At 43.7% G+C, this 16,926-nt stretch overlaps 1 protein-coding gene across 2 annotated transcripts in view; it reads right to left on the bottom strand.

The window, feature by feature from the left end:
* The window catches only part of LOC122575392 (headcase protein), a 163,642-nt gene extending 154,197 nt beyond the window's left edge, over nucleotides 1–9,445 (bottom strand). For both annotated transcript variants that reach the window (XR_006319413.1, XM_043744244.1), the window contains exon 1: nucleotides 7,474–9,445. Coding sequence is in view for 1 of the 2 variants with exons in the window: in XM_043744244.1 (XP_043600179.1) it covers nucleotides 7,474–8,234 (761 nt within the window). In the remaining variant the exon portion in view is untranslated. The remainder of the gene's footprint in view (nucleotides 1–7,473) is intronic.
* Nucleotides 9,446–16,926: the final 7,481 nt, after the last annotated feature.

Genomic DNA, 16,926 nt, shown 5'->3' with positions numbered 1-16,926 from the left:
TGATACACTTTCGTTGCCCCAGCAAAACACTGATTTTGGTTGCTATATTAAAAGATAATTGCAAACAAAGCGATTATTTAACTTCTGTCGAACGTTTGAATTTTATCAGATTAAGCTACATACTTGGAAGCATTGCTGTAAAAGCTGTGAGGCAAGAATAACGTTACCGATCGACAAAATCATTAGCTATTAATACCTACTTACTTCGTTTCAAAATGTCCACTGATGTTGTCCGTACCAAATCCTTAATTATTTGAGACACGTTGTGTATCTTAAACGCTGGGAACAAGATCTAAAACAGCTTTTCTATCCGCGAAATTCAATTCCTGGTTACGATAAGTGGTACACATGGTCGTGTTTAAGTGGTAGATAAATAACTATGAATATTTAAGGAATAATTAATGTCGATGCTCACGAGATGTGCCAGGTAATCATGTACTCGAACATCAACTTATGTCTGTACTAGGAGTAGAAGCAATTATTCATCGTCGGAGGGGATCGTCGCGTGCTGCTCACCGAGCGGAAGCGTTTCTGTCGCGTGGTTCTGTGGTGGAAAACGGTCATTACGTGGAATCGCGAAGTAATAGTGGAAATAAGCTGAAAGAAAAGGGATCCGGGATAGGAAGGACGAGTTCGGGGATTGACCCTGAACCCCGACCCTTCGGGCCGTCGAACCGCCCCAAGGATATCTTAAAGACGACGGGGCGAGACGTTTCACTCGTTCTCGCTTTTCGCGCCGAGATTCACCTGAATCGTGCGTGTTACGTATCCCAAAATATAAAAATTGTATAGTCTCGGTCGACCATTTGCAGTCTGACCAACATTTGTCACTTCGTTTTAACAGGTTTGTAATAAACTACTCTTCAAACTTACTCGTAATTTGTAATGCATAATTTAGTGGGTGCCAAGAGACTTGCTCACAGCGTCCTTTTCCAGTGAATTGTTTTTGTATAAAATTACATATATTTCGTATTATCAAATTTTTGTAATCGTGTAAAGGTATTAGGAAACGAAACGAAATTTAATATACTCGGACCTAATAATTAATCGGTATGAAAATATTTGTCATGCCGTTAAAGCGTTGATGAAATTTCAGAATATTTTATACCACGTATACGATAAAAACGCACGAGTGTTCTAGTACCTTCGTAAGCCGAAGTACGTAGTTCCAAACGCTTTAACCCTTCCGTCTTCGCGATTTCCATTTACCTGACGCAGCCGCGAACTCGAGCTCCCCGTCCAGGTAGTAGCAGTATACACGTTATCGCTATCTGGTAAGCTTACACGCACGCGTCGATCTCGAGGAATCGTGCAACTTTAGATCGCGAAACGAAACGAAGAATTCACAGGTGCCCCCCCTCGAGTTTATGCGAAGCAGAATTCCTCTCTCCGACCTCGGCAGAAAGTCGCCGAATTATACGAACGAACGTGTTTTCCCGTCGAGTAAACGAAATGCTCGAAAGAATTTGAGAAATTCCACTCGAAAACGGTCCCTCCCCCATGGACGATATTGCCCCTCAACTGCGAATTAAACTAGAAAGCGCGCATGAAATTTTACCGCATCGCCAAAAATTCAATGATTCTTCCCGCTGAGTGCCATTCTCTTTCCGGGTGCCCTAACCGTAAATCTATATCGAACAATCGGGATATCCGAATCTTGGTATCCTTCAAAAGCACGAAATTTATTGAAACAGCAGCCTGATTGGATCAACCGACGAAGAATTTGTAGAAAGACGAATGGATCTTGCGTTCGGTCTCTGCTAGTTTTTAATTACCATTAGGCTAACAGCCGCGATCTCGAAGTTGAAGATTGATTCCCATTAGCTCGTGCATCCCTTATTTACCGTTACGCAGTTCCCCCAGCGATCCACTCTTGTTCGCCAGTCCCTTTGAAACGAGGTACCGTGGTCGATCCCTCAAAGCGATAATTCGTAGGCGGCAGTAAAGCATCAAAGTTCTGCGTCGACGAATGCTTTGATACGTCTACATATATATATTATATATATATATATATACACATATATGTATATCGTATTCCGCCTCTTACGAACAGCCTAATGAGATCGTAAAACGCGTGCAAAATAAGGAGCCACGAGTTTCCACCCCTCGTACGAATTATTCGATACAAAGGATGGGACGAGGAGACGAAGAGGGGATGAAAATCGCGTAGGAAGAACGAATTCGAATGAAAGAGAGAAATGAGCGATCGTGGAGACGGCTGTGTAACACTACCAACCACCTCTCTCTACTGTCGTTATTTATTTTTGCTTAAAACGCGAGTAACGCGACGGGGGAGGAAGAAACCCCTTGGCTCGTCGCACTTCAGCGAAAGCGGGATTTATAGGTCGCGTTGCGGCGCCAAAATGTCTCTATATGCGTGGCATAACGCGAGGGTGATCGCGAAGCAGTCTGGATGAAAAAAGAATCACGACCGGCATAAATTCGAATCGCCTCCCTGGAAAAATGTCGACGAAATATCAACGAGAGAGCTCCGAACACACCCCTTCTTCCGCTCGCGCGTTTTCTTTACAGCGGAGAACCATTCGCAATTTGCAATTCGACGGTGTGTTCGAGAGAATGGATCGCTCGAAGTTGGTCCTTTTAATCGAAGCGTAAAGGATTACAACGCGATGGAGTTCCTTGGTTTGGTAGTGTTCTTTGCGATAGAGAACCATGTATAATTCGGAATTCGATATTACATTCGAGATTACGGATCATAGAATATCGATGGTTTTAATCGATTTGTTTCCTATGCAACCATTGACAAATTTGCGATAGCGAATCATTTGGGATTGGTCGTTTTAGTATTACGATGATTCGCTAGTTGCGAGCGTAATTGCAACATCAAAAATTAACAAAATACAGTTTTCGTTATACCTGTGAAGACGCTCGATATCTTCGATCGTTCGACGTTTGAAATATACGCGAAAAAGTCGCAAAACGATGGACGGAGACTTTCCGAAACGAACATGAATGATCATGTACTTTCGTTTAGTGTTACGCAATTAAAAGGAACGATCCAACGAAATAAAGTTGCGAGGTTTTTTAATTCCTAGGAAAAGAAATTCACGAAAGTTGCAAAGGATGGAAAATAACAAGACGAGGGATAGAGTTCCAGAAGATTAAGCTCGCGATGCCCATCTTCCAAGGATGGAAGAACCCGAAGAGCTACGAAGGGGGACTTTTTAACAACATTCCCGGCGTTCGGGCCGTTTAAATACATCGCGGTGGCGTGATTCCATGCAGTTGGCCTTGGAGGCTGTTAGAGCGTCAGGCTCCTCTCTTCGCTCGCTGGCCCTGAGGAGGTGGCCACGGTCAAGGCTACGAGCACTCTCTCTCCTCTCTTTCTTCCCCTCTCTCCTTCTTTCTTCAACCATCCTATGCCATTCCTCTCTTCCTCCGTCGCTTTACCATCCTCGTCGCATTACCCCCAATGGTAACCAATACCAGCTCGTATCTCTTGTTCGACACGTGTACATATACAGGGTGTTTCAAAAAGTTCCTATCAAACTTGAGGAATACGTAGCGGTCTTCCTTTCTCTTCCGGCAGACACAATTTAGATATTCTACGCTTGACATAACAGTTTCTTTTTGAGATTCTGACACGAATAAAACTCCAACTCACCCCTCTATCACAACGCTCCCGAAGTTCGATCCAATTTTTTAAAACACTCTGCGTATTTCCATCTTACATGTACATCTACAGATGAGAAAGCAAAGAGAGGGAGAAAAGAGAAAAAGAGCCGCAAGTCGGCCGGTGCATTTTACTGCGCGTGAACCACGAACTGCGAAATATCTGCCAGCGCGATTCGCATCGGCGCGTTCGAAACGAAAAAGGAGATAGTCGCCTCCCTGTTTCTTGGTTCGATCGCGATAAAGGTGATGGGACGCCTGGATCCAACGATGCACGAATTTCAGACTCGCTCCTTGTATACACCCTGATGGAACCAAGTGAGATTTCGCGTCGATAACAAGGAAAATAAATAATTTGCACCTTGGAGAAGCAGCAAGATAAAGGGCTTATCAGATGTCCGAGTGTCCGTACCGTGAACCGTTGCAACAATTTGCGTTAAGCACGGTTTCGTGCACGACGTAGAAATAACATTGTCGAAAACGGAGAAAGTACGAGGAATTATTAAACGTCACGCTCGCTGGTTGACGACGAAGATTAAAGAGAAAAGTTGCCAGATACAAATCCAACGCCGTCAACGGGATCCAGTCAAAATAAAGAATCGCGTAACCGATGAATACAGAGATAGATACATACATCGTACGGTGTGTTTAACGAAAAGAGATTTCAGCGAGAACTACCCATCGAACCCGGTGGAAAATAAACAGAAATAGGACAAGTTCCAAGACTGGATCTAAATATAGGATATACCCAGTGTGCGTACTATGGGTGGGGCATCCTCGTAATTGTCTCTGTTTGCCACTTTTCCTCTCCCTGCTCTCTTCGCCAGAAGAACTCTAAAAGACGACCTATAACCGTACGCCCATAGAATCCATACTCCAACGACTTACGCGTCCGAGAAAACAGGCCTCCGCGTTCATTCATATCCTACGAAACGCGCGTCTAGAGACACCTTCCTCGCCGCGATATGCTACTTGGCCGATTGATTTCTTGCTCTCTTTCGTTCTCAATCCCCCTGTTTTCGCGCTGGTTTAGTACTTTTCCAAGAATGCATCGGTTTGCACGGGCTCAATTTGCTTTTGTCGATGTAGTAAAGCAATTCGCAAAAGTCGTTGTATCGTATAATCTATGAAAAACCTATTATCGCTGAAATATATAGCGCTATGCTTCGTGAGTTTCGCTCTGTGCTATTACCGTATCTACTCTTACGTACGAAGACGTAACAGCAACGAATATATTCGGTGGGAATAAGAACGCGACAGTTTCGTCGGTAGAATAGTCAGTAGCAAGTACACGTGCAGTAACATAAAAAGACTTTCGCGATCGTGCACACGGCTCGTTTGATTTTTAACGCTTCGCCCAACGTTCCAATTCGAATAAATATCTCTGAAAGTTTGAATATCGAAAGATCGCGGATAAAAAGACCGATTGAACATTGTGTTTACGATTTCTTAAAAGACCGGCAGCGACAAAGGGAGTGTACGTCGCCTGAGAAGAAAAAGCCTGGAGGCATAGTAGGCTATCTACGATTTAGATCATCGGCCGGTCCTTTCAAAGATGCGAGCGAGGATCGAATTACCAGCTCAATTCATCCATGAACTTCTGCGTAGCCGAATATATCGCGTGTTTGCGAAGAGCCGCCTGTATTGTACGCTCGAACGAACCTACCGAAAACGTCGCCGATACGCGTTATATTTCTCGATCCGACACCCTTCCTTTCACTTCGCAAAGATTCCGTGCGTTTTCTTCTTTCTATCGGTTTCTGAAGCACAAGAGAGACCGCTTTTCCCGTCATTTGGCCACCATCTGGCTCCTTCGACCAAAGTATTTCGCGAAACACCGTTCTTTCTCTCTCTCTCTTTCTCTATCTCTCCTTTCTCCACAGCGATTATTTATAGCCGTATATATATACGCCGCAAACGCGAAACAACTCCAACGCCCAAGAGATGAAAATATTCCCGGCCGCGTTTTTTATACGAGCTTCGAAATCGCGCTATAAAAGGAGGAACGACGGAAGCGTGTGCTTTCCATACGGAATACGTTCGTACGTTTTAACCCCCTGAAATACGCGATTCCATCGTCCCCGCGCTGCTTCTCGCGAGGCTGAACTTTAACACGACACATTCAAGGGCGTGACAAAAGCTCTATATCGAAAATCCTTCGAAATCCTCCGCCCTTCTTACCCTCCCGTTTATCATTTTTGTCTTGCTTCCAAGGTATGAGAATCATAAGAGGAAACTAGAGATATCATATACGACGTTTCGGTTTAATCTTTATGCCACGATATTCAAATATATATGCATAGGCGAACATCATTGTATATTTTTCCGCTGTGAGATTCGCCTACCGTTAAAATTTATTCTTCTTCGTAGTAGGAATAAAGAGTCGCAAAATTCTAAGACGATTTTTTTATCGTTTCTTTCTACTTCCTAATTTATCAAGTTGTCCACTGTTTGGTCAGAAAAATATCCGATCATCTGAGTACTTTACATTCAATTTATGAAGCATAGTTGTTTTCCATTGTACGAACCCAACTTAGTTTCAAACTACTGACCTATTAGCGTACACTGATAAATATTTATCGGGATTAGATTATTTCTAAATATTCGTTTTTACTGTTTCATAATTGTCAATAAGATATGTTAAATTATGCGTGAGCAATCGGATATTCTTAAGACTATCATTGCGTATTAAAAACTGTGGAAATAATCGAAGAATAATGAATTTTTTTTAGCAGAGATTAAAAGAAACTTCTTTATAGTGGAAAAAAATCAAATGCAGTGTATAGATTGAGAGAGATATTGTGATTAAGTGTGTCAAGGTCACTGAAATTTTTTTCAGTTCGCTCCAGTGTCAACATATATTCCGCGTGATAGTTCTATCGAAGTTACCTTGCCAATTTAACCAAATGACTAATGGCGTGGGATGAAAATGACGCGAAGGAGAGAACGAGTAACTAGTAGTGACTACGTATTAAGCCTGCGATTCGAAAGAAACGTTCCTCTTATCGACGTCACTGAAAGTAAACCAGCGAGGCCAGAACAGTTTGCGTGGGAGAGAAACGTGACCACTTTGATAAGGGATCGCGATAATTGTATTCTTACACGTTGTGGACCTCACAGGAAGCCATCGGTATCGTGACCGCTGGGCCAATTATTGTTTGTAACAAGCCAACCACTTTTTCTCCCTTCCACTTTCAATTCAAAAAACCTTGGTTAATTTCTGCCGCGTAAATTCACGTAATTGCAAAGGGTCACCACCGACTTAAAAAAAACTTTTCGCCTATCTTCATCTCGCATCGCGTAAGCAGGAAATTAATTTTCTACTTCAGCGACATTCAACGTGACAAACAAATTGTACGTTACGATTTGCGTATACGTGGGTTATGCGTTTCAAATTTGGATATTAAGCTTGAATATGCATACAAATATGGAAATTAAGCTTTGAATCCTATCGTAGATGAAATTTCATCCCACGCGAATTGTTCTCTGATTTTCCTAAAAAAAAACTTGTTTCGATCGTCCTTATCGAATTACATGTGCGATGTGAGACTTTCGGAAACCACGTTGATCGGTTTCGCAAATTGAAGTCGTCCAAATAATAATAACTTTTTATAAGATATACAATAACTTTTACGATTGACCATATATCATATGCATATCCAGCTTATATGCACAAGATAATATTAATTACCCTGTTTTAAGAATCAGACTGTAAATAAACCGATAAAGAGAGCTGCATCAATATAGGTTCGATTTATTACTTTATACGGCACAAAAAAATAAAAGATAAGAAGAAGATAAGTAACAAAAAAAAAAAGCAGAAAAAGATTAAAAACTCACCGAGCTCGATCACTGAAGAAATCAACCTTGCTCTTCTTCTTCATAATGACCTGGGGCTGATGTAGGGGGCTAACGCTGGGTTCGCTGGTGGCCGGTGGTGAGCTGGAACCAGTGCTGGACGAGAGCGAGCCAGCCCTTCCACGACCGGATTCGATCAACTGTGCCTCGGTTGGACCGCGACCATTCGTCGAAACGTGATTGCCGTGACTCGGCGGTCCAGCCGAAACGGCTAAAGTAGGTCTGGTATTCTGACGATTGCGTCGTTTCTTCTTCTTCGCCTCGTTCTCGTCTTGTCTGTTACCAGTTACATTCCCGGTTCCCGGTGGCATCCAATCGAGATCTTTCTTCAGATGTCCACGTCCGCAACGGCAGCCGCACGCTTTAAAGGCCAGATCGTAACCCTTTTTCGTCCAGAGATTCTGATGGCGCTGTCGCTCGGACCAGCTACGGGCGCGTCCGCAACTCTTCAAATACGTAAGCACGGTTTGCTCCCAGGCGTCGAAACACTCGCGATGCATGAACTGGCCGATCGGGCAGTTATCGTTGTTGCACATCACCTTGACCGCGTCGTGTAGAGCGTTTAAGCGAATTAAAGCGTCACCCCGGAGGCACTCGCCGGTAGGCGTGCAGCAACGGGTCGTCTGATTCTGTGTTAGCAGGTTGTTCTCCATCGTGTCGTTTATACCACCGCCACCGGCTCCTCCTCCGCCGTTCTCCATCAGTACACCAGCGTGGCCGTTCGCGTGACGCCGCGGTGCCATCACTTCCTCCTCACGGATCGATGTCAAACCCGCCCTTACGAACCGGCCCGTCTCTTCTAACTCGTTGTACACCGTTGTGAACCACAAACCGACGCTTCGTATCGTGTTTTCTCGATTCTAGGGAAACTAGGTAAGTGACACTTCGGCCGTAGACAAAGTAGCTAATCAGAGGTAAACCTCTGCGCGGCTAAGCGTTATACAACTTCGTTTCTTCCACGTTATTCCTCGGTTATTCTATTCTTTCATCTTCACTCATTTCCCGCGTCTCGGTTGCGTCGTCACACGCACATCCATTCAATGACTGGCTTCTTGATGGCTTGCCAAGTGGCGCGCAGTAAATTGCAGAGACACGCAGCGGATGTATCTGGTACTGAAAGAAAAAAAGGCGCGCACCACAACGAGAAAAATAGCGCTGGTTCGATCAGTGATCAGGAACAGAACGAACACACGCTGGAACTAAGTGTCATTCGCTGATGTTCTTTCCTCTCGACACGGAGAATTTGTGGAAAAAAAAAGAAGTAATGGTCACTCCAAGCACGATTACAAGAAATATCACTGTAAACAACGAGCGCGACTCGGTTTCGAAAAGAATCTGTCTTTCGGTCGTGGCGTCGCAATGTGTTTCGTGCAACAAAGTCAAGGTCAGCGTGGTTCCGCGACGCCACGTCGCGGTAGTTTCGACAAAGTCTAAGTCCCTCGATGACTGTTCGTACTCGAAACTGCGTATATTGTCGACGAAGGCCTCGGATACTCGGTGTCGAACGATATCGTACGAAAGATGATTCTCTAACCGGCACGGTCGGGCAAATGTGTCGGTTCGCTCTCGTCCGTCGAATGTCAGGGTCACCGGCGCAGAGCGCGCGCAGCGTGGAACGCAATTTTCGATCGAAGTTCCGTGACGCGTTCCCCGGTTCGCTCAAACGAAAGAGACGACGACGACGACGACGACGACGACGACACAACGGATCCAACAAAACCTACACGCACACCGAGGCTCCGCTTCCTTCTCTTTTCTTTTTCTCTCGTGCCACACGGAGAGTCCACGACGAAAAACACTTGCTCGCACGTAGGGTGCACCAGTCACTGAGCGCCGGCGACGACAGCGTGCCGGCTGCCGTGGCTCGGCGCGCGGGCGAGCGCGAAAGTGAGGCCCCATTGGGTGAAAGCGAAAGCATGGTGGGGGTCACGGCTAGCGCGCCAATCGATGCGCGCCGTTGTCGTCCCTCCGACGGGCGCACGCTACCTCTCTATATTTCTGTCCTTCTCCCGCTTATACGTCTGTCCTTCTCGCACTCGCAGCCGGCGCTGCAACACGAGCGCGCGTTTTACTTTTCGAAGCCGGCGAGGAGGCCTACGAATATGTAATCCTGGATACGCGTGTGCGCGTACGTGCAAGGGGACGTGTTTGCGCCACGAATACTATCGCGAGTCGACGTATCTCTCGAACTTACGCAGAAATCGTAACGAGATAATGCTCTGTAAATTGAAAATTCACTTCTACCGGATCCCGAATCTCGTTGCGAAGGGAAAGCGGGTTGAACGACTCAGAAGGAAACACCCAGAGACAGAGTTGAATTAACGCAGTCAGAAATGGTGTTCGTGGATTGGCACGAAAGGAATCGAACTCTTGCCTCTTTTTTTATGCTTCGATGCTTCGTACTGGCTGATGTCCGCGGAAACGTCTCCACCTCGTTACCGCTTATCACGTGGAAAACCTTTTCGATGTTCGATTATATGCGCGATACGTTGTTGAAAGTTTTCGTGGGTCTCTCTATCGCTTTGACGTAGTAGTTGGCAGCGTAATACGTAGTACAGTGAGTGTACGTGCCCGATTCCACGTCTCTATTTCTAATTAGCAATGACTCAACTCGAGACGTATGGTCGCATGCCAATGATAAGCGGATGTACAATATTTTGCGCGTATTCTAGTTGTCGTAGAGGTACGTCCAAGTATTTACTTGTAGTCCTATATACAATTTCGAACAAGGACACGAAACATTCTAAAAACCGAGCACGAATTCCCTTCGAAGCGTTATATGTCGCGTATTCTTGCGGTCAGTAAATACGCTGCTCTGGTGACAGTGTATACATCGTGCTCGCTACACTCTGTTTTTCCCGAATGTAACTTCTCTCGTGTGTACTCTCGCTTCCAGGGATCACCGGTATGAAACACAACCGTATGCGTTTCACGAGGTGTAAATATTTACGCCGCTGGCCCTTGGATATATTACATCGAAATTCTAGAGAGAACGGTCGCGGTTCTTTTTGCGTCGCGAACTTAACCTCTTCTGTACGCGCCGTATTTTCGCGACGCGAGTTTTTTTACGCTGTTCGCGCCTTAATATCGTACTCGTCATAAATTTCGATGACACATCGAGCGTAATGTTCGTTCCTGACGCGATCGCGAATCTCTTTCGAATATACGTGGACGTGAACTCGTGTGTACTGTTCGTGAGAATAAAAATTCCTGTACAACCATCCCTCAATAAGTATGTAAGCAGGCTTAGAGGTTAATTCGACAATCTTTAAATTTAACCAAGGTCGCGGTCGTCCCGTCTTTGTAACATATCTGACATTTATTTTTATTTTCAGCGTCATTTTCAATGTCGCAGTCGTACCAACTGTTCGAGAAAGAATGCAGTCACACGATGAAATTTATTTGGAATCGAAACGCTATTCTGGACTTGTGACGCGATGACGCGAATACGTAGTCCGCAGCTGGTAAGTAAATACATACATACTTTCATACTTATTGGAACCACTCTAAGATTCAAGATTATTGCGTGTAACGAGAGAAATCGCTTGGATGTTCGTAACGAACGTCGAGAGCGCGTCGAAGCCATCTTTCGATCAGCACGAAAACAGCATTATGTTTACTTCGTTCTGTCCGCGATCTGAAAATATCGTGAATGCGTTTATTGATAAATAAATCCCAGCCCCCGGTATCTATATCGTTGCCCGCGATTTATTCCGTTGCTTTCTGTCTCACTCTCACGGTGTTTATCGAAATTCTTGACAAGCGAATTGCACAAACAACGCACAGATATATAACAGACAAGTGTGTTGCGCTCGCTTCTTATCGTATGCGTCCCGCTTATCTACAGCGAAGGTCATTAATGGCAGAGATTTCAGTCGTTGGTGGGCGAAATAAGAATTCATCGGTACAAAAATAAACCGTATGAAAAGTCCGTGGCGTAAATCGTTGCCCCGCTTCTCTACGTGGTTACCGAACTTTCTGCCCGGTTCCCTTTTATCGACGACGTCGCGGTTCCTACAAAAAAGTATATTGGTCACAGGCGAGAAATAAAGAGAAAAGAAAGAAAGAGGAGAGGCACGGTTATCGAGAATGCCAACGGTTGCGAATTTTTATCACCCATGTGCACGTGTTTGCGTGTGCACGCATATTGCGAGCGATTATCGACACCTACGCACACGTGTCTCCTGGGAAAGATCGCCGCCGCGGTCGAAAGTTTCTGATATTGATATTAACTAGAGATGGATGGCAATATGATTTCTAGGTTCGCGAAATTCGAATCCAAAGCTTCCCGAGGTCTCAATATTTATTTTCTTTTTTTTTTCTTTAGATAATGTAAACAGTTGTAGTGGATTCGTAACGTGAAATCGTTCCAGTTGCGGTAAATCGTAACAATTGAAGGGAGTATAAAATTTAAATACAAACTCGATTGGATCATTATTAGTTAGAAAAGGATATGCCACGATATTCTCGTAAATTAGCGGTACAAATTACTATTTACTTAGATTTCTAGAGTTTCAAATTACAAAAGTAGAACGAAGTTTTGCGCAAATAAACGTAAAGTTAATACGTAAACGTGATGTTATTACAAAATAATGAATTTGGTAATATACACATCAATCGTTCACATAAATATTATCGAGTGCTGACAGATCATGACCTCGATGCCATCGATGGGATGTAGGAAATTTTGTCGTAATTTTTCGAGCATTCCCACGGGCATCGACGTCACATCAAGAGAGGAACACGCTCTATCTGGAACACAATAACAAAGAGTCGATTTTGCCCGGCTGTCAGCTCGCGTGTGCTCGTGTGAGCGAAAAGCACGCGGCAGCGAGCTGGCTCCTGGGACACCAGCGAAACGAGATACGTATTAGATTACGTTGCATAATTTTATCGGCGATCGTAAAGCTGTTACGAAACGTGAGACTCCCAATTCTCTAACGACATGAGCCATAAATAACGCGTGTTGATCAAAATAACGTCAAGCAATCCTTAACTGCAGCTCCACGCTACCGTACTCGTATCAATCAATGTTCGAAAGACGCGTAATTTAATTTTTATTAGTCATAGGTTTATCAATAATTTAACAAAGAATGCAATACGATTGTTTTCACAAATTACTAATTATCTGCGTAGAGTTATTATATGTGTTACGGATGTAGTAGCTCATCAAAATGATTACGAAGCCCGTTAGCACGACCTTCGAGATAAACACAGTAGATACAAAAGATCGTTTCGTTTCTTTACTTCGTTTCTTTTTTGTCCAAACATTCCATGAGCGTGACGAGGAGGACAGGCCGATGTTTTACGACTATTCTCACGTGACGAACACTCAGCCGTGGCATTAAATAAAGCGTAATTCTAAAGCAGGAAGAATTACGACGTCTTCTCTTCTGTGAATCTCGAGAACATACATAAATATTCACACGATAGACAGAGAAGTGAATTCAGTTCGTTTGTGACAATGCATTTCCGCTGTTTAGACGGAAACCGTGTAAATATTGTAGCGCGGTGGTAAGGGGCATAGAATAACGGGGAATCCAGGTCAGTCGGTGGTTGAATTTCGCCATGGCTTTACGCAAACTGCGTAGGGTAAACGGGGAACCATAACCGAGGGGGGTGCCACCCCGGTAACACGAGGTCCAGGCATCCGAAAAAGGATAATCCAGCATCCTCGAGAGGACCCCGCATGAAAAAGTTGTTTTGATCGTTTCGGGTTTCTAGGACGGTGACCGTGAATGAGGCTTTAGCTGGTATACGACTCGTTCGAGGGGGGCTTTCGGATGCAGGGAGAACCAGATGTCACTGAAAGGAACACGGCCTATCCCGTTGGGTTCGCGCGCTCGAGGAGTGCCAGGGTGCGCGATTAAAAAATTCGAACGGCGCCCGTGAAGGGGATAGAAACGGAACTAAGGCAGAGACAATTGGACGGAAGAAAAATTCCTTTTGTTCGAAAACGAACCGGACCCCTGGCATTGTGTCGCCTTTCCTTTCTTCCGAGAAAGGAGTAACGAAGATTAATAATTTCCTCGTCGACTCCGGTGCCTTCCTTAACTAGCTTAAAGTCGTCGTGTAGACGTCTGTTACTCGTTGGCAAAGAAATAACAATAAAATAGAAACGATATTGTAGGTTTCTGTTTTGTTTTCGATTCAGTGCGCCTCGTATCATTTGCTTGAACATTTAAAAAATACCAACAACATTAGTTATATATCTAGATTATCGTTAATTAATTTATAACCGACGTTAAAATTAAACTGATATCGTTTGTTTCTTACAAAACATTACTGCACTTATCTTCAAAAGATTTTTCAAAAATTTTCTAATCTATTAGCTTATTCGATTATGTCATGCTAAAACACTTTCCTTTAAGCGCAAAGTAGAGTATATTCACTTGGTAGGACAATTTCATCCATATAATCAAGGCAGCCGGGCCTCTAAAATGTTTTATAATAGAGGATATATACATAAAATATTTCTATGAGTAACTGTTCAAATTCTTCCACGAGTCAGCGTACGTATTCGTTCTTTGTAAATACGCGTAGCGGTACGAGTGTAGAAGAGCGCGATGGTACGAAAGGGTGACTCGCTGGCACAGGCAAAGATTCAAAGTCCCGGGTGCACACACACATACACACACACAGAGTTTCATGCGGCGCTAGGTGAACGGGTGGAGGTGGTGGCGGCTGTTCGCGCGGTGGCTGGGGTTTTGAAGGTTGGGGGCACCAGGTTGACCGTGGGGTGCTGGAAAGCGGGGGTGTAGGTCTAGGTTCAGGGGCGGCATTGCCCGGGTGGGCGTGCACTTTCGGTTTCAAGCTGCGCATGCTCGTTGCATACTTGTTCTCTCCCTCTGCAGTCGTAGTCTGTATTCGCTCATAAAGTTTCTAGCCACGTAAAATTCACTACCACCACGTCACGCGTCGCTGCTCGTTGTTCCTGTACGAGGAACGAACGTGTTCTCGATGGAGCCGGCACGGCGCCTCCGTCTGGGTCCGTCCTTGTCTCGTCAGAATCGAAAATTACACAGCGTGGACGAATAAGTTCGAACTACCAACGCATCCATGCCGATATCTCCACTCTCGAATTCCGCCGGTTCACCCCGTTTCTCGGACTTGTTACGCACCCTTCGTGCCTTTCCTGCGCTGCTAGCTCGAATAGTAAACGCGCCCCTTTAGGTTCCGCGAATTCAGGCTCGCGATGCTGGCGCGAGAAACTTCTCTTTGGGAGAATAAAATTATTTTTTCGCCAGTTTGTCTAAAAATGGACGGCGGTAGTCGATACGTGGCTTACATAATTTTTTCAATACTTAAAATAAGAATAACTTGATCGGAAACAAAGGCTTTCGGTACGTTTCTCTTCCATCTGTGATCAACCACGCCCTGTCTGAATAAACGTGGCCAGAGGACGGTTCTCGACTTTGAGCTCCTAAATATCAAGGGTTACGCGATAATTAATTTCATTCCATAATTCAAGTTGGTCCATGCAGACAATTAGTTTGCCGTTAGAAGGCAGTTACAAATGTTCCACGAGATGCCTTGTTGTCTGAGTTTACCGAGAAAATTTCGTTACTCGCGCGAAGATGCAATTTTCAACGCGAGTTTCCACTGTGCTTGATAGAACGCTGCGATTCGTAATCCCATTGACTACCAGAATACGTGTAAAGCTATGATTGCATTGGTCGTGTTCTCATCAAGTATACAGATTCTTATTAGCGTATTCCAAAGTTTCGTGCAAACTTGAAAATTGCAAAAAATAATAACGTATGCACGCGGAAATATATATAAATATGGATATAAAATATCCAAAATGTAGTACTCGTTGTAATATTTCATAGGCGAAACAGATAGCAGGCATACGTTCAATTTTTCCATTCACGAAAGAACAGCAACTCGTCAGAACACGCATCCATTGTAACCGTAGCTTAATGGGTAGGCTACGGATGTTCATGCAAATGCATGTTTTTACACAGCACAAGTAGGGAAATGAAACCTTGATAAAAATTTGTCACGCGACACAGAAGATTACAAAAACATGTTTTTTATTTTACATCTTTGCATATGCTTTGCATATTTATGTTAAAGAACCTATGCAGGAACGTATTACCTTATTTACTTATATAACAAATTGATATAATTCATCGGAACTGTGTAAAATGCTAATGCCAATAACATAACGTACATTTCAACTAATTTGAAAAAATTTGAAAATCAGATAACAACTGCAAATTTATACAAAGCGTTTGTAATTTATTATAATTACTATTATAGCCCCAATTATGCCAGAATAATTGCAAAAGTACAGTTAAATATCTATTATTAAATATCGTAGATAGTATTAGATATATTAAATTAATATCAACCATATTGCTCATATATTCTTTATATTTCTCGTGCACGTATATTTGCATACTTTTTACGCACAAATATCATATCTTTTTGTATATTTAACGTGCATAAACGTTCGCGTTCTACTAATGGGTAATAGCGGGTATAACACGATGAATCGTTAGAGAAATACGATGTTCGTGATTTATGAATCCCGCGTGCAACGAGAACAAGGACTGTGCACCATTGTCGTGCGGTGCGCTTCAAGACGAAACCTTTCCACGACACATTCAATTTCTGTTAAACGCGATTCACAATAGCCTCGTAAGCTGCTATTACGCAATTTTGCTCGTCCCAACGGCGCGCTTCTCTCACCGCCTCTTGATTTTTGCGATTACAGCCAGCCGCACAAGCGAAGAATGATAACGAAGTTAGCGCAGGATTTATCCCGCTATTTTATTTCATCGCGAGAATTTTCTTTTACGTATGAAGAGTACGCGGAAAAGCCACGGTGAGTCGTATTTCGTATCTTTTCGGGAAAAATAGGAAAGCGCCTTTAAAATTCAACACGTTGTCAACCAATCTCGCGTTACCAAAATTGTCTTCTTATTCGGATTTAGAGGGAGACATGGACAAAAATATACCTCTCGTGTTTTCCTCCTGGGATCTTCGTACGCTTTTGTAGAATTAAAATGTCGCGGCAACGGTCGTACTTTTTATGAGCGCGTTCTCCGCGAACGGGATATAACAACAACGGATATATCCAGTTTCGTAATTTTTTCGCGGGATTCAATTCCGCGGCCAGTCGTGTAACTATAAACGAGTTCGGTGCAATGAACGGAAATTGATATATTATTCGAGCATGTAGCGGAAACAGGTTTAATTAAGAGGCATCGATAAACGAGCTGTTCTTGACGATGGCCAATGTTATAGGATCGGCAACAGCGATCAAAAATAAAGTATTTACTCGCTTTGAATAATCTTTGTTCGCGTCACGGCTTACTAGCTTATGTGAAAACGAAATTATCCAAATGACGAGTAATTCGATTATCCCATTTGACGTAAGAATTATCAGGTTGTTCCAAAAGCAACATAATATAATATCGAAATAGA

Source organism: Bombus pyrosoma, linkage group LG15 (genome assembly GCF_014825855.1).
Source record: "Bombus pyrosoma isolate SC7728 linkage group LG15, ASM1482585v1, whole genome shotgun sequence".
In the NCBI taxonomy this organism is placed as follows: domain Eukaryota; kingdom Metazoa; phylum Arthropoda; class Insecta; order Hymenoptera; family Apidae; genus Bombus; species Bombus pyrosoma.
The sequence above is the reverse complement of the archived record's forward strand: the minus strand, read 5'-3'. Positions and strand labels throughout refer to the sequence as shown.